The 23269-nt window shown below is 51.8% G+C and overlaps 10 protein-coding genes; 5 read left to right on the forward strand and 5 right to left on the reverse strand.

Annotated features, from left to right (window-relative positions):
- Nucleotides 1-1032: 1032 nt before the first annotated feature.
- On the forward strand, nt 1033-3583 carry RCC_03596 (uncharacterized protein; the record flags this gene model as incomplete). XM_023768882.1 has 2 exons in its annotated part: nt 1033-3308; nt 3367-3583. 2 exons carry the CDS (start codon nt 1033-1035, stop codon nt 3581-3583), a joined length of 2493 nt encoding a protein of 830 aa, XP_023624650.1.
- An 827-nt stretch (nt 3584-4410) lies between these two features.
- Nucleotides 4411-5641, forward strand: RCC_03597 (uncharacterized protein; the record flags this gene model as incomplete). XM_023768883.1 has 4 exons in its annotated part: nt 4411-4432; nt 4510-4596; nt 5149-5448; nt 5508-5641. 4 exons carry the CDS (start codon nt 4411-4413, stop codon nt 5639-5641), a joined length of 543 nt encoding a protein of 180 aa, XP_023624651.1.
- Nucleotides 5642-5810: 169 nt separating this feature from the next.
- RCC_03598 (probable nitrate transport protein crnA) lies at nt 5811-7473 on the reverse strand (the record flags this gene model as incomplete). XM_023768884.1 has 3 exons in its annotated part: nt 5811-6814; nt 6871-7271; nt 7325-7473. 3 exons carry the CDS (start codon nt 7471-7473, stop codon nt 5811-5813), a joined length of 1554 nt encoding a protein of 517 aa, XP_023624652.1.
- A 2019-nt stretch (nt 7474-9492) lies between these two features.
- Nucleotides 9493-11433, forward strand: RCC_03599 (probable methylenetetrahydrofolate reductase 2; the record flags this gene model as incomplete). The annotated part of the gene is made up of 1 exon (XM_023768885.1): nt 9493-11433. The coding sequence occupies one exon, from the start codon at nt 9493-9495 to the stop codon at nt 11431-11433; it is 1941 nt and encodes a 646-aa protein (XP_023624653.1).
- An 870-nt stretch (nt 11434-12303) lies between these two features.
- On the forward strand, nt 12304-12855 carry RCC_03600 (uncharacterized protein; the record flags this gene model as incomplete). XM_023768886.1 has 2 exons in its annotated part: nt 12304-12566; nt 12633-12855. 2 exons carry the CDS (start codon nt 12304-12306, stop codon nt 12853-12855), a joined length of 486 nt encoding a protein of 161 aa, XP_023624654.1.
- A 395-nt stretch (nt 12856-13250) lies between these two features.
- On the reverse strand, nt 13251-13606 carry RCC_03602 (uncharacterized protein; the record flags this gene model as incomplete). Of its 3 annotated transcripts, none has more annotated exons than XM_023768887.1 (2): nt 13251-13278; nt 13359-13606. In XM_023768887.1, the coding sequence occupies 2 exons, from the start codon at nt 13604-13606 to the stop codon at nt 13251-13253; spliced, it is 276 nt and encodes a 91-aa protein (XP_023624655.1). The 3 variants fall into 3 exon arrangements, with proteins under 3 accessions (XP_023624655.1, XP_023624656.1, XP_023624657.1); XM_023768888.1 differs by lacking the exon at nt 13251-13278 and adding an exon at nt 13281-13296; XM_023768889.1 differs by lacking the exon at nt 13251-13278 and having other exon boundaries at nt 13346-13606.
- Nucleotides 13607-13917: 311 nt separating this feature from the next.
- Nucleotides 13918-16230, reverse strand: RCC_03603 (uncharacterized protein; the record flags this gene model as incomplete). The annotated part of the gene is made up of 1 exon (XM_023768890.1): nt 13918-16230. One exon carries the CDS (start codon nt 16228-16230, stop codon nt 13918-13920), a length of 2313 nt encoding a protein of 770 aa, XP_023624658.1.
- A 342-nt stretch (nt 16231-16572) lies between these two features.
- RCC_03604 (uncharacterized protein) lies at nt 16573-16985 on the reverse strand (the record flags this gene model as incomplete). XM_023768891.1 has 2 exons in its annotated part: nt 16573-16737; nt 16797-16985. The coding sequence occupies 2 exons, from the start codon at nt 16983-16985 to the stop codon at nt 16573-16575; spliced, it is 354 nt and encodes a 117-aa protein (XP_023624659.1).
- A 508-nt stretch (nt 16986-17493) lies between these two features.
- Nucleotides 17494-20141, reverse strand: RCC_03605 (probable sulfate permease 2; the record flags this gene model as incomplete). XM_023768892.1 has 2 exons in its annotated part: nt 17494-19656; nt 19710-20141. 2 exons carry the CDS (start codon nt 20139-20141, stop codon nt 17494-17496), a joined length of 2595 nt encoding a protein of 864 aa, XP_023624660.1.
- Nucleotides 20142-21949: 1808 nt separating this feature from the next.
- RCC_03606 (related to cell cycle arrest protein BUB2) lies at nt 21950-23068 on the forward strand (the record flags this gene model as incomplete). XM_023768893.1 has 3 exons in its annotated part: nt 21950-22069; nt 22120-22904; nt 22954-23068. The coding sequence occupies 3 exons, from the start codon at nt 21950-21952 to the stop codon at nt 23066-23068; spliced, it is 1020 nt and encodes a 339-aa protein (XP_023624661.1).
- Between the last annotated feature and the right edge of the window lie 201 nt (nt 23069-23269).

A 23269-nucleotide genomic window follows, 5' to 3' on the forward strand; every position in this document is an offset into this window, starting at 1 on the left:
CTCTCGCGATTGGCCGTGCCAATGATTACTCGGAGTGAGGTTCACGCCTACCCAGGTCTTGAAGTCTTCCATATAGCCGCACAGATCCTTGGAAGATGTGAGACTTCGGAAGACGCATACCTACCTACCGTGAAACTGAAGAATCCTGAGACGCTGCAGGGCAGCTCATCTCAATTTGTGATGGCACAGCAGCATCAGGCAATGGGCCGCACTACATGCTGACGCAGTGCGCGGCCGTATGCAAACACTCGAAAGCAGTGTCCGCGTAAGCTTGATGAGGTGAAGTTGTCTTTGTACCTGCATATTCCGTGCGACAAAGATAGAGTGGCGGAGAGCGGGCCCAAGATTTGCGTATTCTCGCGCTAGTTCATTCTAGAACATGGAGACGACGGGAGATGGCGCTGCGTATTGTCGATATCCCAGCTGGCCGTGGCAAATTCTCCGCCATCCTGTGGCGGCCATTCGGGGGGGTTGGAACAGACAAAGAGAGACATTGCTGCTGGAAGGGAAAGGAGAAGAGCACGAGACGGGCACGGTGATTGGCAATGCCTCCGCAGCCAAGCTCCCTTTTAGTTTCACCTCTAGTCAATCAAAAGTTAGTAGGTCGTCAGTCGTCAGGGTAAAGCCGTAAAAGTAGATTGCCGTTCGCGATGGCAACCTCTCATCGTATACCGTGTAGTCCGATGCAATAGACCGGTGGATAGACCCAGATGCCACGAAGAAGTGGAAGCATCGTCGCCATCACCTTTCCTCCTTAAACCGCACGGCCGTCGCTCATATCACAAACAACAACCTCGCAGTCCAACGCCCGAGCCAGCGCAATCTTGCCTCCCCTTCGGCGTCACATCGTCTCGCGGTTTTGCCATTGGCGCCTGTACCACGACGCCCTTTGAGCACCTCGCACGGCGCCAATACGCATCCCTACCCACGTGTGATTTTCGCGTGTGACAAGAAAGGTGGATACCGACCGGGGAGCAGCAGGGGGACCCACTGGAGCGTGCACTGCGCCCGCCAGTGAGGACCTTTAACAAGATGTCGCAAGCGCCAGKTAGTTCAAGACTCAAGAACCACATCAATAATACCTCCCATTCCAACCCCAACAACAACAGCATCCATTCGCGGCGAGCGCCTCCCGGCAGCCTCGATCTCAATGGTCTGCCCACCAACTTCCCACCACCGCGCATAAACGCATACATGGACTTGCCGTCACCGCGAGCGGGCGAAGTGCCGCCCGCACTTTCACCGCTGGATRCCTTTGCCATGCAGTCGCGGTTGCTGGCCCGTCGTTTTGAGCAAGAGGCGCAGGATGGGCGCAGGATAAGTCGGCTGCCACCTGTGATGGTGGCCAAGGAAATGTCAAATCGCCCAGGATACTTCCGCAGCGCGAGCAATGAGAGCAGGATGAGCGATTTGGCAGAGGGCGAGGGCGAGGACGGCGTGGGAGAACTCGCACAGCGCGGTCTTGAGACACGGCCAGCACATGATAAAACCCGCCCGGCCAGCCAATATCCCATGATTGATCGCACGAGTGGAGTGCCAGAGACAGACGGTGAGAGTCATCTGCCGCCCACACCCTTCTACGATGCTGTGGAGCAGACCTCCTCGACCAAGAGTTCTCCCAGCTACTTTGGCATGCCCCGAGCATCATCGCCTGAGCCTGTGGATCCTAAAGTGGTAAACGTGCAGGCGCCCTCGCCCGGAGTGCCTAGCCTGACGGGCAGCGTCGACACCATATCTTCACATCCACGCACGCGCACCAACGATTCACAGCGATCACAGCGGTCTGTCAACTCCGACCGTGGTGGTCTCGCTCCACCACATTCGCCGCGTTATCCAAAGTCGCCGCGGAGCTTTCAGAGCATACGTTCAGTGCCACATGATAGTGGAGATGAGGACGGACAGTCATTGGGAGGATCACAGCATGTTTCATCAGCACGAAAGTTCTCGGGCAGCAGCAACATGTCCAGACCGCAATCTCCATTCTCACCCTGGCAGCAGCCGGCACACCGATCACCTTCGATGACATCCGAGTACTCCATGAGCGGTGGCTCTCATCATCCTCAGCGGCCGAGTGGTAACTATAACAACTTTTCGCGGCCGATGAGCGGCGCGAGCAGCAGACCTTCCCTCGATGTAAGGCCTTCCATGGACAGCCGAACTTCCTTCGAGGGACGGCCTGGGATGCCTCATCGGCAACCATCAGGCGCGAGCAACAGCAGCGCATATCTCTCATCCAAGTCCGCATTATCACGGAGTGGATCTGGGGATGATGTAGAAACACCACACTCCGACGGTCTGCACACGCCCAATGCAGGGAACTTTACATTTCCCGGAGGTGCTACGCCGGGTGGAAATTCGTCTGCTTCGTACATCTATGCAAAATATGCTCTACCACGCGGTAGACCTATGGAGAGGGATTCGACGGCGTTCAGAGATTCTTGGATACAGAAGCAGTTTGAATGGGACAGACAACGCGAAAAGTCTTACCCTCAAAATTCGCGTCACGAAAGAAATCAGTCCGACACACATCTGACCGAGCCCAAGGTAGTCCCTTCGACATCAGGATCAGACACGGCCCGGCCAGGTCGCGGATTAGCACCAGCTTCTAGCGCTACACGCAGCCACTCAGCCGACCCTCGAGGGACAGAGCGGGCAAAAGCAGTACATCGCGCGTCTCCCTCCGTTAAGACCGAGAGCACTGATCGAACGATTAAAGCTACACCCCTACATCAGAAATCTGCGTCGGTTGAACTCACTCCTGAAGAGCATCTCGAGATTGGCATTGAGGCACATGACTCGGGAGCGACCACAAAGTCAACATATCATTTACGTCTTGCTGCGATTGCCGGTCTCCCCACAGGCATGCTTCTCTACGCTCTCGCATGCAGACACGGGTGGGGCATGAGACCCAACCAAGAGGAAGGTGTCAAATGGCTACGAAAGGCGATTGACATTGCCGGGAATGATGTAGCCGAAGCGGACGAGAAGCTCACAGGTGCCATCCGCAAGTCGCAATTGAAGCTAAATCCTGCGACAGACGCAGTCGAGCGGAAGAAGCGGAAAGCGCAGTATGCCCTAGCCATTTACGAGCTTGGGAACAGTTCGATGAATGGTTGGGGATGTGCCAAGGATAAGCCTCTTGCAGTGCGATGTTACGAGATTGCAGGTGCTTGGGGTGATATGGATGCGCTTGCAGAGGCAGGCTTCTGCTACGCGCAAGGAGTTGGGTGTAAAAAGGATCTCAAAAAGGCCGCTTCACTATACAGGAAGGCTGCCGCTGGCGGAATGTCCATGGCTGGAAACAGCTGGTGAGTGAGCATGCGTTTGACTATTTGAGGTGCAACGATCGCTGACTGAACTTTGCAGGATTTACAAAGATAAATACATGGAGGAGCCAGCGCCGGCGAAGGGTCAGCAGGAGAAGCAAAGGCCGGATACTGCAGTCYCGAAGGAATCGACAAAGAAGGGAGACGAGAAGCCCGCAGGACGAGCGCGGTCGAGAAGTATTTGGAGGAAAGGCAAGGATAAGGAGAAGGATAAGGGGGCTCCCCCTCYTCTACCGCCGACATCTATTCCATCCTGAAGAAGGTAATTGCATATGTAATATCAACCATGCAACAGACGGCCGCTGGTGGACCTCGCCATGCGTCTATAATGAACTACCTTCAAGCGTCGGAACATGTAGGCTTGTGCTCGACAGGATCATCATCTCTTATCGTGAGTAGCGTTGACTGACGTTGCTRGCCATGGAGAATGCCTCGGTGAGCCGTGTCAAATCTCCGCGATGGAGGCGAATCTTCCGATAAGGCAAAAGAAGCACACGTCGCTAACAGCATCTCCAGGTTTTGGCCATGGCGAATGCTTGGTGTTGGACGAAAGCTGTACGTACCTTGGGTACGGTACCAAGCCCCAAGTCTCATCTCAATACCTTTGGAGCGCCACACGCGGAGAGCGGTGGAGGAAGAGTTTCCCAGGAATCGCGGTCTGACATCACCGGCAGACCCCACCTTAAAACGTGCGCGAGTAAAGTCATCTTTTCCGCCAACAACCGTGATCGAGCAGCATGTGCGACGGAAACCAACGTCTACAGCTCCAGCGATCTTCGTAAGCTAGCCGACATGCTCGCATGTACAGCTGGTTACGTAGGTGCAGCCGGTTCTGTGGCGTGTGATGCAAGAAGCGACCTGCTTCGCCAGCCCCTCAATCCGTTGGAAGCTTTCGAGGCTACCCGTACGTGCCGTACTTCCTGTGGCTAAACCTGCGTTGTTGGCGGGTAGGTATATAAGGTGGAATGGGACGCGTTGCACGGTGTGATCAGCATCTTCAGTGTTTTTACCGTCCGCATAGCAGGAAGATTCAGAGAACCAGCCTTTACCATTGACCCCCAGCAACAACACATATCCATCCAACATGGCCGAAGAACAATCCAGGAGTATGTTGCTATCTTGGCTGCAGCAGGATCCACAGTATAGAGACAGGGTACTGACTGATTCGTCCCGACTTTTGTAGTTGCTGCAGAGCAGGTACCGATCTACGAAAAGGCTCTCGAAGCCCAGTTGGGAGCAAGCGGTAGCTCGCAGAGCGGTACAAATGAAGGTACGGCCACGTCTGCGAAGATTCAGTCTCCACAACCACCGGCATCCAACCCCGGAGCGGACAATCCGTCTGGAGGTATTGCAGAAGGTGCTGGCGGTTTGAGTAGTACAGCACATATCGAGAGTCCGGTGCCGAACCATGAAAAGGGTCTGCTGTCCACTGTGAAGAGTATCTTTAGATTCGGAGCACTAGAAGAGATCAAAGCAGAGGACAAAGTTGCTGCGGAAGATGCAACGACTGCACCTTCAACATCCCTACTAGCTGGATCCGCGACCACTGCTCCTGCTGTAGCTGCTGCAGCTGCAGGARCGTTGGGGAGTTCCGATTCTTCCGATTCACCTCCAAGCATTGTTAGAGCCACACCCACTTCGTCTGACCGCCCAATTGCTGGAACTGGCCCAGGAACCTATCTCGATTACAGTCAAGTGACCGGAAACCCCACCTTTCCATCCTCTCAAACACTACCCATTCGATCCACCCCCGGAGCATCATCACTGCCCTTAGAAAGTTCTTCCACAGCAGCAAAGACTGACACAACCTCCAAATCGACAGGGTCGACAATCGATCGTAGCGCCTCGACTTCGAACACTGCCACCGCCGACGACAACACAAGCAGCAAGATGACAGGCACCGATACCAAGGAACGCACCGAACCACTAGAACACAAGCCACCACAGCCAGCTGACGGCAAGCCCTCTGGTGCCAAAGGCATGGAGAACCGTGATGCGATCCCCACTGCTGGCGGCAAGCGACTCGGCGAGGAGAACTGGGGTGAAAGCAAGATTGTGCCTGATGACCCCGGTGCCCCGCCTCATGAGAAGGGTATTTCTAGCGCTGCTGGTCAGCCCACTGGTAAGTCAGATAAAGGGGATTACTTATACAATTGACGATGCTGATAGGAGGGATTATAGAGCAAGTCAAAGACAACACTGCCAAGAACATGGGTGGTGCGACGAGCGGACCTAATGGCGGCAAGGAAGAGGGGAAGGAAAAGGAGAGTGTTGTTGACAAGATCAAGGATAAGCTGAACATTGGCAAGAAGTGAGATGTGATGCTTCTTCATTGATGAACGCAGCGAGATGATGCGTGATTATGAACGTGTTATGGCGGTATACGAGTTACACGACATGACCTGAGAATACTTACTTGATGATACCTACCAGGAAATGCATGAAAGATGATCGTTTCCTATGTTTCGTTACCTTCCAAACTATTCACCTCAACCCATCCTTCCCCTTCGGCACCGGCTTTACCCAACAAAGCACCACATTCAACCCCACAATCATAACACCAGCAATCCACAAACTCTCCTCATACCTCGTCCCATGAAATCTAAACAGCACCGCAAAACACACCCCTCCAAAATTCCCCGCGGCCCCAATAATCCCACTCAAAACTCCATTCGCACTGGGATGAACATGCGGCACCAAGGCGAAATTCGCCCCGTTCCCAGCCTCAAGAAACACAGCCATTCCAGCCACAAGTCCAAACATCAGCCCCTGATTTCTCGGATCCGTCAATCCAATCGCGATAAGAAAAGCTCCCGAAACAATCCCCACAAACACAATCCAGGCTTTCTTCGCCCAAACCGAGGAGGTGTGTTTATATATGACGTCGCTGAGAATTCCTCCCAAAGGACGAGTTATGATGTTCAGTAAACCGAACATGGACGCCCATCGACCTGAGCCTGTTTGTTCCAGGGAGGGGAAGTTGCGGAAATAGTAGGCTCCTAGGTAGGAATTGATGGCGAGTTCGCCGCCGAAGGAACAGAAGTATGTGGCGCAGTGGAAGAGAGTTTGTGGGGAGGTGAGGACGCGGAGGAGGTGGGTTAGAGTTGGTGGTTGGACGATTTGGGCGCGTGCGATTTCGATCATTTCGCCTTGGGAGAGTTCGATCTTGCTGCTGCTGTTGTTGTCGGAGGTTGATGATAGGGGTGCTTTGCCTTTTTCGGAGTCGCTTGTCATTGCTGGGGTGGAAGTGCCGGTGGAAGTGACTTTGTGGTCGACGTCGCCGGGGATGCTGACTATGGTGCTTTGGTTGATGCCATACGTATTGAGGATCCGTTCCACATTCGCGTGACGCTCGCTCCATTTTCCTGTGGGAGTGTCGTCGCAGAATAAGAGCATTCCTAAAGCGGTGGAGACGATGAGGATGAATGGGACGATGAAGGCGACCCTCCATGCGACGGACGATGAGAGACCTTGATCGGACTTGAGGCCTATATAAGTCAGTCAGTTCCAATTATTGTGAACTTCAATGGCTTTCGCGGCTTACTGTCGTAGATGAGTGGCATCAGAAAGTACGTGATTCCTCCACCTGCATTCCCCCAGCCTCCTATCAGAGCATTAGAAGATCCCACTACATTCTTGTCAAAGAATCCCATGCTCCAGACTTGACATGGTACAAAAGTGCCTCCTAGAATTCCCACAAAGAATCTCAGAGCTATGAGACCTTGCCAGTTCTTGACCAGTCCGGCCATTGCTGTTGGAATGGAACCAGCGATGAGAATGCCGATATATGTCCATCGTGGTCCAAAACGATCACATGCAGGTCCGGCGAAGAAGCGTACGAGCAAGGTGCCTGTGAGAGCGGCGATGTTGGAGTTGGCGATTTGATCCCGCGTAAGATCGAGGTCCTGTCGGATCGTGACTGTGAGAAGAGGTGGGAAAGCATACCTTTGCTGCCGTTAGCTTTGTATTAGATCACTGCGATTGGGATTGATCCTTACCAGGCCCAGAAGGAGATGAAGAAACCCCACCAGGAGAAGAAAAAGACGCGTCCATATTTGTTGATTGGGTTCAGGACTGGGATTGTGCGTGCTTTGTAGTTGACCGGGTTGATGGGCGGAGCCTGCCAGAGAGATCCTAGGGTCACCATGCTGTGTTGTGGGGCGATGGTTTGAAGAATCAAACAGAGTGAAGAAGTTCCGGCAAGGAAATGAAAATGGCGACTTGTACAGACTTACTACATGTAAGCCAAGGTCTACATTTGCACGTCGTGAAACAGAGATAGTGGCTGACAATGAGCTTTGCCCTAGGCTTGGGTGTACGACCAGCGTTTCCGCGGTGTACAATGCGATGAATTTCTGGCGAACAGAAAGCGTCAGCTTTGCTACTTTGCCTGAACTCATATCTGGCCCAGCATTGCCAAGCATACCAAGGACTGTTATCTATCAGCCACGTGAATATGCACGATAATGAGATTCATATGCCAGGGTATACAAGCCATGCCGCGGAGATCCAGTCCTCCACGAGATTCAGTACTGGGGATCTTCAAATTCAGGACATGTGTTGCTGAGAAGTTTCTCCAGGAGAATGTCGATATCGAGAGTCCTTGTGGATCTTCTTCCGGAGCCATCTTTGGAGCTAGATGAGTCTCAAAACGACTTACAGATTCTGACTTCGCTTTGGAAGACTGGACGTGCCAGAGGGTAGGGTCAGTATGAGAATAGTTATGCATCGAGGAGTCAGTCGTTGGTGAGAAATGTCCTTGCCAGGCGTGACCACTACTGATATTGGCCAAATTACTGCTGTTAACAGCCACGGCTACTCCAAACGAGAGTTGAAGGCTGCTGCTGCTCCAGAGCTACTCCTACTTACGCGAAGCAGCCTTCGCTAATATGCCAGCCAGGCACGTGCCAAGGGAGTATCAACTTTCGAGGCGTGTCAATATGTTCTGACCAGTGGACAATGATGAATGATGGGATTTGATCCTGAGCTTTCTGTACCGTGGACCGGCAGTCCTCCACAGAAGTATACTCCATGCAAACCTTGCATTGTTCTCCGTCGTGCAGCGAACAAGACCAATGGAGGTGTCCTTAACATCAAGGTCTTGATGATTCTCTTCTTGGCACTGCCCCTCATCGTATGATGTTGGGTCTTGATCTGATGTCTGTTGAGACAGCCTCTGAACAGGAACATCCTCATCCTCATCTTCTCGGTGTCAATACAGATGGGTGTTTCGGGACTGTGCAAAGCTCCCGTCCTCTTCCACTCGGACTCGGGGGTCGTGCTATTGTTGTCGGTTACCGAAGCCGGTGAGGGGATGTAGGACGAGAGCTGAATGGCTTTGTCTTTGACAAGCTGGAGCGTGTAGACTGGGCTGATGGAACGCGGTCTTGCAACCCTATCAGTTCCATTGTGATGGGTGAATGGGGACAGAATGGACAGATCCAATCCAGTCGGCTTGATGGTCAACGTTCATGGAGGTCGRTGACGCCGGCGTTGTTGAGTCCGTGATCGGCGAGGAATGTCACCGAAGGGAAAGGGAAAGCGCAGGGCAGGGCATTGTGGGAGGAAGGTGGGGTAGATTTCCTCGTCTCCAATGTTTTTGCCCCATGCCACCTTCTTCACAATGCCATCCACCTTTTATTGATCCCTGCATTGCGTGTCAGACCTCGCCCAGGCGTAATGGGATTATACAACGGACAGGAACTGGTCGACTTCAAAGCAAACTCCAGCGAGACGACCTACCGAGTTTAAGTAGAGGCCCATACTGGCTACCTCCCGAAACAATCCCAACAACATCATCGACCTCCCACCAGCCTTTAAGCACTTAGCACCCGCATCCACCGGCGATTACTTGCATCGCCCACCGCAGCTGTACGTCCGTCTCATCTCCGACTCCCTCTCCCTCTCCCTCTCCCACTCCCTCTCCACCTTTCTCTTCACATTCAGTCCCCACACCTCCCTCTCTTGGGATCAACAGCCTTGCCTCCACTGTACTGCACTGCATTGGCTTTGAGCGATTTTCAGCTAATACCAGCACGTCGATGCAGCTCCACTAGCATCCTATCCACACCACTTCACCACATCCTCCATCTCCTCCAGATCCACCTCTTGAGCCGCGACAGACGGGAATCCTCCCTCCCCTCAACAACAACACACCTCTCCCACGATGCACATCACGAAGAAGCTGGCGTCGGCCCATGCCAAGGGCACCGCCACTTATTCCTTTGAATACTTCCCGCCCAAGACGGCACAAGGTGTACAGAACCTGTATGATCGTATGGATCAGATGCACGGTCTGGGTCCTGCGTTCATTGACATCACCTGGGGTGCCGGTGGGCGCCACTCGTCACTCACTTGCGAAATGGTCAAGGTCGCTCAATCCGTATACGGACTGGAGACGTGTATGCACCTCACCTGTACCGACATGGAACTCAGCAAGGTCGACGATGCGTTGAAGGAGGCCTACCACTCCGGCTGCACCAACATTCTGGCATTGAGAGGTGATCCTCCAAGAGAGCAGSAAAAATGGGTGGAGACCCAAGGCGGATTCCGCTATGCCAGGGATTTGATCAAATACATCAGAAAGACCTACGGTAATCACTTTGATATCGGCATTGCTGGCTATCCCGAAGGACCAGATGAGACCACTACCGCCGACGAACACATTGTCTACTTGAAGGAAAAGGTCGATGCTGGCGGCACCTTTATCGTCGCCCAGATGTGCTACGATGCGGAGCTGTTCATCCAATGGGTCAAGGACTGCCGTGCTGCCGGAATTCCCGAGTCTGTTCCCATCATCCCTGGAATCATGCCCATTTCAACACACGCAGCGTTCCTTCGACGCGCCAATTGGTCTGGCGCACGCATCCCGCCAGCATGKAATGAGGCCTTGGATCCAATCAAGAACGATGACAGTGCAGTGAGGGAAGTTGGTCGAGACCTCATGGTAGAGTTTTGCCAAAAGCTGCTGGCGGCCGGAATCATGCATCTGCACTTTTACACCATGAACTTGGCAGGTGCGGTGCGAATGGTACTCGAAAGGCTCGACTTGACGCCCTCTGCGGAGAGCCCCGATCCCGAGATCAAGCCTTTGCCGTGGCGTCAATCTCTTGGACTTAACCGACGAGACGAGAACGTGCGGCCCATCTTCTGGCGAAACCGCAACCGCGCGTACGTTGCTCGAACCCAGGACTGGGATGAATTCCCCAATGGACGCTGGGGTGACAGTCGATCGCCTGCATTTGGTGGACTTGATGAATACGGTGTTGGTTTGAAGGGTACCAACGAAAGCAACCGCAAGCTGTGGGGAGAGCCGAAGAACGTGAATGACATTTCCAAACTCTTCGTCAAGTACATGACTGGCAAGGTCGAGACCTTGCCATGGTCAGAGGCACCCATTAATGAAGAAGCCAATGTCCTGGTGAAAGACCTGACAGACTTGAACAACCGGGGTCTACTTACTATCAACTCCCAGCCAGCAGTTGATGGTGCCAAGTCTTCACACCCCGTTTACGGTTGGGGTCCAAGGAACGGATACGTGTACCAGAAGCAATATCTCGAAGTTCTGGTCTGCCCGGAGCTCTTCCCAACGGTAATCCAGCGCATGGAGGCAGACCCAGACATCACCTACTACGCCGTCAACAACAGCGGAGATTTGAAGAGCAATGCTCCGACTGACGGCGGGCCCAATGCCGTGACCTGGGGCGTATTCCCAGGTAAGGAGATCGTACAGCCTACCATAGTCGWGACTGTATCCTTCCTGGCTTGGAGAGATGAATTCWATCACCTCGGTCTGGAATGGAGCAAGTGCTACGATGAAGGCAGCGAAAGCCGTGCTCTCATCACGGAGATTACCAAGAGCTGGTACTTGGTCAACATCGTGCACAACGACTTCCGCAACCAGAGTGGCATCTTCCCCATCTTCGAAGGCTTGACCGTCCCAGGTGTCGATGCCACACCAATCACCAATGGTCACACCAATGGCCACACCAACGGTCACACCGAGGCCGGAGCAAAGGAAAATGGCGGACCCAAGCCTGAGACGAATGGCGTCCCCGATGGCAATAATGTCGTTAATGGTGCCGATAAAGTAGCGGCATCAACTTGATAGACAATACTTGAGCGCCGAGGATTATTGCTAAAAGCTTGACAGCATTACCTTGGAATCAGAGCTTCTTCAACAAGAAGACTAAGATGATATTGGAGACGAAAAAGCCCGAGGTGAAGGCGTTTTTGAGCATGGTGTTTGATTTGCGATTTAAGATACCCCATTCAACCGGGACCGCGAAGGGATTTCCGCGGCATGATGTTTTGCTTTGTTTGATTTGCGTGGATCTGCACTCTCCAGATGGACGAGGAAATGTCATTCTCTAGATATAGAAGAGTACATGTAGTTGCATGTAGAGCGGTTACGTGCAGTTCATGACGCAACTTCTTTTTCGACTTCGTCAAGTGGACTGTAATCAGCGATGAGCAAGGTGAATTGAAGTCAGCAGATGGAGGAGAGAAACGTGGCTCCTATAGTATTATTCGTTGCCATGTATTTTATGCAATCTTGAAGAAATGGCAAGTGCTCAAAAAACTTGCTCAGACAAATCTGCGATAATCTGCTCATTCATCCTCAAATCTCCTTGGCCACGTGATGGAAATTCTCCGAAAAGAAACCAGGGTATCTTAGGGAAGGGGGTAGGTACATCAAGGTTGGGATGGGATTATTAAAGAGTACCCACCGTTCATGACCTTGTTGGATAGAGTATTGTTTGTTCCTGTCTCCTGTTTTCAACGACATCAACATTAACTTATTGAGATTTTCTTCTTCTGGCTTGCTTGGTGYAAAGAAAGAAATACCTGTTCGATACTATAGGACATATAAGGCCCAAGGTCTGATACGAGCGGCGGCATCAACATCTTACAACAACAACATCACTATCGAAAGAACAGGCGAACAAACGAACAAGAACAACAACAACAACAAAAAATGTGTAACGGCGAATCCACACGTACATCCCAAGGAGGAACCATTGCGATTTTGAAACCTATAACCCCGATATCCTCCTCAAATGATGAACTTCGTCCTTGTTTACAGCGAGAACTTTCCCTCAGGTTATCACCATCTTCATCATCAGGAGCAACAACAACAACAACAACAACAACAGCAACAACAACAAAAGCAACAATCACCGGCCTCTCAAATTTCCACTCAACAACCTCCAAAGCAACAGAAAGTTATTTTATAATCCAGTACGTTCTTTCCCCCCAAATCTTCCCCTTCCTTTCCACCTCCAACTAACACGGCATTTTTCCCAGTCGAACAGGAGATCTCCGACATGATTCTCAAAACCACCACCTAGAAGACTCATGTATCCTGCATACATTCAAAGTCCCTGGAAATACGATTGATCAAGTTTCGTTTTGTTTGGGGAAGGAATTGGATTTGGGGGTTGGTGGGGATGAAGGGGTTATTGGACGACGGGTGAGTTTTTTACAAGGGGGGAGGGTTTTGGGGGAGGGGGTTATGGGGTGGAATTGAATTGGATTAAATTGAATTGGATTGAATTGAATTGAATTGAATTGAATTGAATTGAATTGAATTGAGGAGGGATGGAGGGTGGGAGGGTAAGAGGGATGTGGTGATTGTAATTGAGGTGAGGATTTGATTGGTATCATCTTGAGAGGAAGGTTTACTTTCTCTGAAGAGAGATCGAGGGCATGTTTATACACCCCCTTCCATGACAGTCGCACGGCTAAGAACTGTAGATGAGTCCAAATCGAGAACTTCTTTGGCTTCGATTTGAGTTAACTTCCTCACTTCACTCATTCATCCCTTGAATTGCATTGGTATCTCCCCATCCCATTTGCAGGTTCAGCTTCGTCTTGAGTGAGCCTAAGAGTTCCTCCTGATAGACCAGTTGGAATCACCACTCTTCAAAATCGCATGATCTGCGTCCAAGGCCTTTAACGGGACGGTCCCCTATCATGATCAGTTCTCAAACAATTCCTGCAGCAATCGTACACACCTTTCAATTGACATACCAGCCATCATCCGAGAAGCTCTCTCCAGTCTCTCTCCTTCTCCGCATCTCTGGAATGTAGACTGGCTGCTGATAAGTTGGATGATGCCGAGTGACTGAGCGTGGGCGGTGACGTGACTGATGTTCGTGAAGGTATGATGCTATGTCGTTGATGTCGCTGGAAGTGTTGTTGTGGTAGGTATTGCAGCAAGTGTTATCGTGGAACTTGTTGTCGGTGATGAAGAAGAAGAAGAAGAAGGTCGCAGACATGAAGGCTTTATAGACAGACAGACGCCAACGACAGATTGCGTACGTACAGCGAGCAATCATATGCAAGACTTTACAAACTTCACTTCTCCCTCAATTCGAAACCTTTCAAGCCAGCTCTAAATAGCCAGCTCTTTCACTCTCTCTGTATGTATCCCCGTGTAAAGTCTTAAGCAAACATTCAGCACCGCCGCTCATATTGAACCAGAAAGATTTAAAGGAAGCGGCAGATAGCAATTTATTTTCAGCTACTTTGCAATGATCGTTCCCCGTGATAACCGCAACAATAAGGTAACTTCCATACCTACAGACAATCACATCCAATTAAACCCACTCAGCCTCTTCCTCTCCACCCCCACCCCCTCCCCCTCCCCCTCACTCCCACTCCCACTATCATCATCATCCAAAACCCCAGCCCCATCATCCTCAAGCGGCATAACAACCCTAATCCTCCTCTTAAGATCCTCCCTCCTCCTCATTGCTCGAGTCTCACGATAACTCTCCACAATAGGTCCAAACAGCGTAGGTTTAGTCGTCACATGCTCTTGCCCGCCTTCGCCTTCTCCATGTGAAGTCGCAAGCGAAATTTTTCGTCTTGGAGGAAACGCAGTCGCACGAGCTTGATCCCAAGTCGCTTTTGCCGTTTCTGTCCAGCCTGTATGATGAGTTGTTGTTGTTGTTGGCGCAAGCGAGGTTTTTTTCACGGGACTTGGGAGGAGATGAGGGGATTGTGGAGTGGCTATTCCTATTATGGAAGGAGTCCCTTCTTCTTCTTCTGCTTCTTCTTCTTCTGGAGAGGATGGGTCTTGTTGTTGTTGCTTAGAGCTCTTTCGTAATTGTTTCGTGATACCCCCTTTGAAACGTTGAAAGAGTGGTGGTCTTTTGCTTTCAGCAGCACCAGGACCACCGCTTGGTGTGATTTTCAAACCATCAAGAAGGATGTTACTAGCCAGAGGTGAAGTTTGCGGTGTGGTAYCTGGAGTACGTAGTTCAGCTGCGATGACTTCGGCTGGAAGTAAGGGCGCACCTACAGAGGGCCGCTTTATTGGGTGTTTGACGTTTGCGGTTGATTTCTTGTTCTTGCTGCGGGCCAAGAGATTGGGATATAGAGATGAGATTTTTGCTTCGTGCCCAGGTACTACTGGCTTTGGGGGGGATGTTTGGTTTGTGTTGATCGGATGTGGGACATTATATCGCACGGGATCGTTCTCGCTAGGTGGTGAAATGGGAATCATTCCAGTCGTACTGCTCTTGCTCTGTCGATGTCTTTTACTGCCAGGGGGTGGCGTCAAAGACAAACGAAGTGGAAAGCCACTAGATCGAGCCGAACTTGCACTCTCTTGACTTTGACGTTGCATTCGAGAAGATGAATACCCAACGGGGGTGTAGATGCCAGTTTTGCTACGTTTTGGATGTTGCGTGGGCGATTTAGTCTGGAAAAGGGGCTGTGGGATCATTTTCATATGTCCTCTAACGTCATCTTCAGAGTTGTAGCTCCTAGACTCGGATACCTGTCTGGGACTAACTTCTCGCTGCTCGGGTATAGGTCGAGGGTTCAGATCGTGCAGGAAGAATCTCTGAGGAGGTGTATATTCGCGGCTTGAAGAACCTCTTTGCCTTGTACGGCCACGTTCGTCGTCATCTCCCGAATCGTGATACCGTGCTGGAGGAGAAGGGGGAGCCATATTCCGAGCAGGACCCGTACCAACATGATATGCATTCGTAGAAGCATTGTAGCTTGAAAGTTGCTGTGCCGATTCAAGTGGAGGTCTCGAAAACGGCGACACTGAAGCACCCGTTGATGTCGACTGCGATCGCTCTCCTTCATAATTGAAAGCAGCAGGTGGCAATGGAGGAGGTCTAGGGGATACAAAAGTGTTTCCACTGTGATTTCGATGATGTGCCMGAGCTTCAGATTTCTTGGAGCTTTGTGCTCGCATCTCTTCGGGCAACAGGTGGATCGCACCAGGGGCGTTGAACAACCGATTAGCTTTGTCTAACGACATCATTCTGACCTTTGGTCGCTCTGGAACCGCAGGTGGATTCAGCATGAAAGTTGGAGGCTGGGATCTAGAGATGGTACTCACAGCGCTCAGCGTGGGAGAGGGGCTGGCGATGAGTGGCAAGCATTCTCGGGGTTCAAGAGATTCGGGAGTCGCACTTCTGAAGTCGAAGTGTGGAACATCCATGTTATATGAAAGTGCCCGGAGGTAAGGATTTGGTTCCGTTTCTACATTCTGTGGCGGATGCGCGTATGGTATCCATTGACTTTGCGTTCGGCTGTAGACACTTGATGATCGTCGGTCGGATGCATACCGCTCTGAGTCTGAGTCAAACGTATATCCTCCTGAGAGCCCGTCCTCTGCGTAATCGGTTGAGTTGACTGGACGTGATGGCGCCATAGCGGTCGGCGGCAGTGGTTTCTCCGTGACGATGGCTCGTGTCTGCTTGATGAAGTCCTGAAAGGGCTGTACTGACTCTTCTAGCCCACTCAGCGAAGATGAAGAAGATCCAGAGCGAAGGAACGGTGGTCGTGGCGAAGACCCGTGAAGCCTAAGACCCAAGGAGGAGGAAGACGAGCCGTTAGTGACCATAGGCGGTCTTTTCAAGCGTTGTGTATCAGGCATGCTCCAACCTCAGCRTTACCTAACATATGCTGCAGCTCGATTTTGACGCACATTATCAGCCATACAGTATGGAGAACCGACAGATGTGAGGACTCCTTCAAGGTGCGTAGATTGTCGACAAAGGAAACATGGCGCAGTAACCAGAATACGTCCATTGCGTGTCAACAAAGCCAAACAAAGACCAATTAATCGCATGTCATCAGATGCGGCAGGCTGCCTATCTCGCTCGTATTCAAAACATTTGCGGCGTCTTATGTCCAGGGCGAGACCCAAAAGCTCAAGATATGATCAACGCGAAATCAAACCCTAGCAGAACGCGAGMAACAAACATGACATTTCAACCTAACGCGCACCATTCTTCGTCGAAGCTGTACTTTCGACGTGCTTGGTGCCAGTTGWAGTAGTAGTTCCAGCTGCTTGCTGCATGGCGTCGGCATCTGGTCCCGAAGGTATATCAACCAGTACAGCAGGATCGACTTTACGATCTCGCATCAGGTCATCCCGCACCTAATAAAATCACCATCAGCTTGAAATGTACTGCAATCGATGATGCTTGATGGCCAAACCTTCTTGTCCTCTGTGTTGGGGTTTGACAAGATTTCCTCTGCTGACTTGGAGCCGCGTCTTTGCAGTCGCTCCGGAGAGATGGGCGTGCTTTCCAGCYCGACCGGCTCACTGTTGATGGACGCGGCGGAGAATGTCAGATGAGGTTTGGTGTTCCCCATGGGCGAAATGGGATTCTCGCGAGGTGGCATGGCGAATGAATGTAGATGAGGGAAAGATCAGTCCCTTGTGTTGCTGGAGGCGGATACAGGCTATTGGTTAAGAAAGAATGGGCGGGGCGACGGCGGTGGCGCAAAATGCGGGAGACGTCTTCCGTGGCTGTGGAATGGTCGTTCCGTTAAGTAAGGTAAGGTAAGATAGGTAGAGGGCGGCGAACGACGGGAAGAAAGTTGGAAGTCAGGTCTTCCCCGCCAATGGCTTGCGAAAATACCTCACGAGTCACAGCAAGTCGTGCACGACGATCTTTGCCTCAGAATTGTGAGGGCGCAAAGTCTGGATCGTCGCATCCAAGGTTAATCCAATGTACTTGCATGGAAGTAGGCGGTCTGCTATCATGCTGTACATAATTATTTCTGCGGAGATAAGACGCAGGGGTCTGCCCGGCTTCAAGCTGGTGTGAAACGGTAAATCTATTCGTAGTCTTTCGCTCAGAGATGCGCCTGTCATGTCTATTTACATACCAGAGACCTTCAAGTGTAATCATTTGACATCGTGAGAAGCATCTTGATGCAGAATGCTCTCTGGTATTGCCTCGACCGTACTGTTCTTCAATGGTGCAGGCGGTCCTTGGTGCAACTCGATATTATGGACGGCACTGTGCACCGCCGAGGTTATGTCGATGTGGAAGAATGRTCTGTTCAGGCCCTGCACGACTGCAACCCTGAGATTGTTGTTGGACATTGTGCCGTAAGCGTTCGACTTTTGTAATTGCTTGTCAATGTCATTCGAGCTGGATCCGCTTTCCGAATGGTTGATGCTGTCAACATCGCGCTGAGCATGCTCGACATCCTTCTGTGATCGTCGATAGAATTCTCGATTCGCGCGTTCCTCAGCTGAGGCAGCGGCACTCGACGAGCCTCCGAGCTCGGCAACGCTGAAGATGGGCTTCCACCGTTTGAATGTAGCTTCATTCTCCACTGCCGGATATCCGAACCCAGCCGACACCAACGCGCGTTTTGTCCAACGATTGTTGATGCAGGCAAAATGCCACTGTACTCTTTCGGGAGCAGTGTATCGATCAAGCTGGTTCCGCACATCAATCAAGTTTTGTACCGAGGTGATGTCCACATTGTTCACCGATGAGAAGTCGAGAATGATTGCCTTCAATGTCGGTCTGGTATCGCCAACAACGACCTCTTTGCCCAGCTTTGGACCGGGGTCGTTCCAAGGCCTGTCACCAGGTCTTGCAAAGCTGTTCGGGTTCGTGCGCTGGGTTTCGCGAAATATTGTGCTGGTGAGGAAATCGAGGTAGTGGTTGGCATTGGGGTAGTTGAACGCTTCCGAGAATCGGTATATGAATACGCCGGGGTACGGATGCTCAGCCTTGATCGAGGGATTAGAACCATCCTTGTGGTCGATTGGCAGGAAGATATTCCTAGAGCCCTTGTTCGGGTCACTGTCCGCTCCACTTTCCGCTCCAATCTTCACGACACCGGGCTTTGCATCCTCGCCATCGAGCAAGTGATCGCCGATGACTGAATGGACCTTGACGCGTCCGAGGAATCGGCCCTGTGCCTTGAAGACCCTGAAAAGAAAGACGGCCATGGAGGTGGCAATGGTCACATAGATGCCATCCTCAATCGTGCTGAAGATTGTCACAAAGACACCGGCAAAGAAAATGAGGACCTCAATCGGCGAAATCCGCCAGAATTGGTAGACTGTGTTGGGAGGCGTGATCAAATCACCCACGGCGTGAATGATGACTGCACTAAGTGCAGCGTTTGGGATGTAGAAGAAGACTGCGGGCAGAGCGTAGATTGCGAGGAGCACGACAATCGCAGTGATGACACCCGCGAATGGTGTTCGCACGCCGGCCTTTGATTTGATGGCAGTACGAGAGAATGATCCAGTGGCGGGATAGGCACCAAGGAAGGGACCCAGTAGGTTGGTGACTCCAATAGCGACGAGCTCCTGAGATGGATCGATGGTGTAGTTGTTCACTCTTCCAAAGGACTTTGAAATGGAAATGTGCTCAATAAGGAGAACAATAACGGAGGCGGGCAGCTCGCTAGCGAAGAGGCTTATGATATCAGTATTGACAGTAGGGACTGCAGMGTGCTTGAATCCTCGGGGAACAGCGCCCAAAAGTTGGAATGGCGACTTTTTGGCGTTGTGATCGGGTAGGTGAAGGTTCACCAGCCAACTGATTAGAGTGTAGAGCAAGATCACAAATGCCGTTCGGAGTGTACTGCAGAAGAACCAAAGCTTCTTGTGCTRCGGTTGTCTCTTGGCCATGTAGGCAAAGCCAGATCTGATCAGGTAAAGCATCGCCAGAGCAGTGAGTCCGAGCGCTGCATCGAGCTTCGCAGTAGGCAGAGCTCTCAGCGAGTTTATGATGACCAGGTACGTTGAGTCGCGGGTGTTGAGTCTGCCCGGCGGGGTTGACTTGTTCGTCTGAAGACCCATCAAGTTCGCAACCTGTCCAGCGGCGATGTTGATGGCGGAGCCTGTCATGAATGCAGAGATGGCAGTAAGCGAAATCAGTTCCACGAGCCAGCCGAGACGAGCAAGGCCCAGTGCACAGACGATGGCGCCTGCAATGACGGCGAGGGCAGATGCCACGACGTGACCTTCGTATTGAGGAGCCTTGTCCGCAACTTTGCTCACCACGTTCCCAACGATCGTAGACATGACAGCCACGGGCTATAGATGTGTCAGTATGGAGGCATTTCTGTCGCGAGAGAATGAAAGCTTACGCCGATGGTGATATCCTTCGAAGTCGCAAAGAACCAGTAGATGAGCACTCCCATGAATGAAGAGTAGAGACCAAATTCGGGAGCAAGATTTGCAAGTTTGGCATACGCCATACTCTGCGGTACAACGACCGCTCCGACGGTAATTCCAGCAACGAGATCTCCGTAAAGCCATTGTAGGTTGTATCGCATGATCCAACGTGTGAAGGGAACCAGGTTATGAAGGTACGTCTTGACTTCTCCTCCGGTGGGAACGACGGACCTGAGCCATTCGCCAGCGGTGGGCTCTTCTTCAACATAGCTGTCGCCACTGTCGACCGAGAARACAGATTCGCCGCGGGAGAGCTTCGAGGCTTCTGTCTCATTGCGATAATCAAGCTTGATGCCGAGCACCTTGGCAAGGCCGTGACCGACCTTGGTGCTGGTAGAAACCATGGTGGTAGGTTGGTAGGTAGAACTCCTGGGGCTCGAGGGTGCCAGTAGACTGTAGGCCTGGCGAGATCTGTATATGTGCAGTTTGGCTCGTCTTCGGATTGGAAAGAGCTAACGGGGAGATGATCTGGACCGCGGCGGATGCTGCAGGCAGGGTCCGGAGAATAATGCCTCGAACTCAATGGTCAGATCAATCGATTATGGTGTGCGGTGAAGCACACCACTTAAAGAGATATGTCGACGGCGCGGGCCAGACAGATCGCGACAGCGGAGCCTCAAACAAGACAGAAGTCGCCCTCGGGCACGCAGAATGTTGATCTTTACTGCAAGGCTTGGATGCTGTTCGATCTGCCAGTCGTGTGTCTTGATGTTGTACGCAAGACCGAATTGCGAGGCAATTCAATGGTTGGCTTTGTTAGCCACTTCAAACTTCAAGGGACAATCCTGCAACGTTCGAATCCAAGGATAGCCAACTGCCCCGGGCCTTGCAGACGAAGAGGGTTTTGATAAAAACTTTTGATCTTCGCAGGCACGCGCAGCCCTGCGTATAACAAAGGGTTCAGTGCAGAAATATTTGCGAATGCTGAGAAACATTAACGCATAGCGGGTCAGAACCGTCGTTTAGTCGATGGCGTGATGAGCATTGTTCCGGAATCTATCCGTTTTGGCTTTTGGCTTTGACCAGACGTGCCGACCACGAACCGCCCTTATCACACCTCGCTGACATGGGCAAATCCAATCGGCTACCATGTAGAAGGCGTGATCCTTGTGTGGCGGAACACTTGATCTGAGGCTTCGGTCTTCTTGTTTGCAAGACAAGATTGTGCATTCAGCGAAGGGGGGAATTCCTCGCTTCCCAAAGCATCGCAAAGACAATCCGCCAAGTCTCGCCGAGCTCGTCATTGTTGAGCTCCATTGTGCCATGCGATCGAGATCAAGGGCCCAACATTACACCGTTTTCAAGCTTGGAGCAGCCGATTGATAATGATGTAGGTATGGTCGAGCGCTGCTGCATTGCATTTGCTTGCTGATGGATGCTCTGATCATCRTCACGCGCAAGCAGAGAAAGGGATCCCTGTCGAGGTTTTGGCACGCCTGGTAATTGTCCAATAAGGTCGAAACCTGATTGCATTCAATGCATTGCTCTGGTCTGATTCACTCATCCATTCCCGGAAGTGAGAAGGGATCGTCAACGTTGCGTGTGGAGGTGTGCAGAACTACCCTTACCATGCCAAAAGTATGGCTCCGTCGTACATACTKCGTCGAGTCAGCAGACCGCCTCCCCACGCAGGCAGGCTGTTGCGTGGGGTGGGTATGGTCGAGAAGAGCACACACCATCACCGTGGTCGTAAGCAGTGTGATGGCCTTGTGCGTCCGAGCAATGTCGAGGTCGAAATGAGCGTCTCGTCCGCCCATGTAAGGTAGGTACGCGCGCAAAGATAGAAAGCCGAGCCTCGCACGAACTTCTTAATCCAGACACTGTGCGAAAAGTCGTGGCATACCTCGTCAGCAATATATTCTTACCACGCCCATCAGTGTCGGTCAGTTTCACCGCAGTTTCGAGTTAAGGATTCGACATGACGTCCAAATGGTAAATGTTGGTCGAGATTGCGACTCGCCAACGTTCACAGGCAAGCCATGGATCACCGTCCCATGTGGTTTCGGCCCGTAACCTTGTTGGAAAACGTCCCGTCTGTTTGTTGTGGGGGAAGGAACAGCTCGTAGCAACGGGGTCCAAAGTGGAAGACCCGACAGCTTCAATCATTCTTTCGATTGGGTTCAACACCGCCCGTCATCATACCTAGTCCGACATGGCTCATCTGGACATGTTTCTGCAGAATGGGCCTACAGATGGTGACCAGATGGCTGGGTTGGAAGAATTGCGGCGTGTGATTCTGCTCGACGGCATACCCTCCAACAGCGAGGGCATGGTACGTCTACTTTGCCATCCATTACAACCCTTGGGCTAACGCAATACCAGTCAGAATTGCGCATCTACATCTGGCTCATCTTGCTGAATGCTCCCCCGCTTCCGACGGATTCATACAAGGACCTTGTGGCGCAAGGCGCGTCTCCAGTCTATGCGAAKATTCGCAATGACACCCATCGCACGTTGACCACAGACCCTCTCTTCCGGAGACGCGTAACAGAGAACAGTCTCACTCGTGTGTTGAATGCCGTGGCTTGGAAACTTCATGATGCCGACGAGGCGCGCGTCAATGGTTGGATGTCGCCGCCTACTCTGGGAGTGCCGAAGAGCATTGACGGATCCGACCACGCCTTCACTTCCCCAGGCTCCGTCGGAACACGGCATACGAAGGATTCCGTAACGGGGACTGAAGGATCCGAAGCTGGCGAGACTGCCGCGCATATCGGCTATGTGCAAGGCATGAATGTCATGGCAGCTCCCTTTCTCTATGCTGCACGAAGTGAAGCGGAAGCATTTGCTGCATTCGACCGCTTCATCACTCACGAATGTCCGGGTTATGTGAGAGGCAGCATGGAAGGTGTGCACAAAGGTGTTGCTTTGGTCGACCAGATTTTGGGCATTGTCGACCCGAAGCTGGCATCACATCTCGCCTCCAAAGGCATGAAGGCTGAGATCTATGCATTTGCAAGTGTGTTGACCTTGTGCGCCTGCACACCGCCATTGCCCGAGGTTCTCCAACTTTGGGACTTTCTCTTCGCGTATGGACCGCACTTGAACCTACTGTGTATCGTCTCCCAGCTGGTGTTGATGAGAGATACATTGATGAACAGTAACAAGTAAGTCTAGTGCTCTGTGCTATTGGTGACACTAGCTGACACTTTGTAGTCCCAAACCAGACTTCAAGCCACTCCGAGCGCGCAAGGTAATTGACTATACCGTCAATTTCGCTCGCAAGATTCCTCAAGAGATATACGAACAGATGCTCGCTCATGCGAAGTGATGCCAAAGTGTTTCCGACTCATTGGAGTTTAAGACAGTGCACACTAAAGGCTATATGCCGCCTCAGCCCGTCGTGAAGGTGAATGGGGCACTTCAGCGAATAGTTGCCAATTAGCTGATGGATTGGACATTCGAGTCGCAACATCAGGGTTGCACGAATTGTACGATGGGATTGGAATTTGAAGCKCTCGWCGGGAAAGCG

This window comes from Ramularia collo-cygni, assembly GCF_900074925.1.
Source record: "Ramularia collo-cygni strain URUG2 genome assembly, contig: RCC_scaffold04, whole genome shotgun sequence".
Taxonomy (NCBI): domain Eukaryota; kingdom Fungi; phylum Ascomycota; class Dothideomycetes; order Mycosphaerellales; family Mycosphaerellaceae; genus Ramularia; species Ramularia collo-cygni.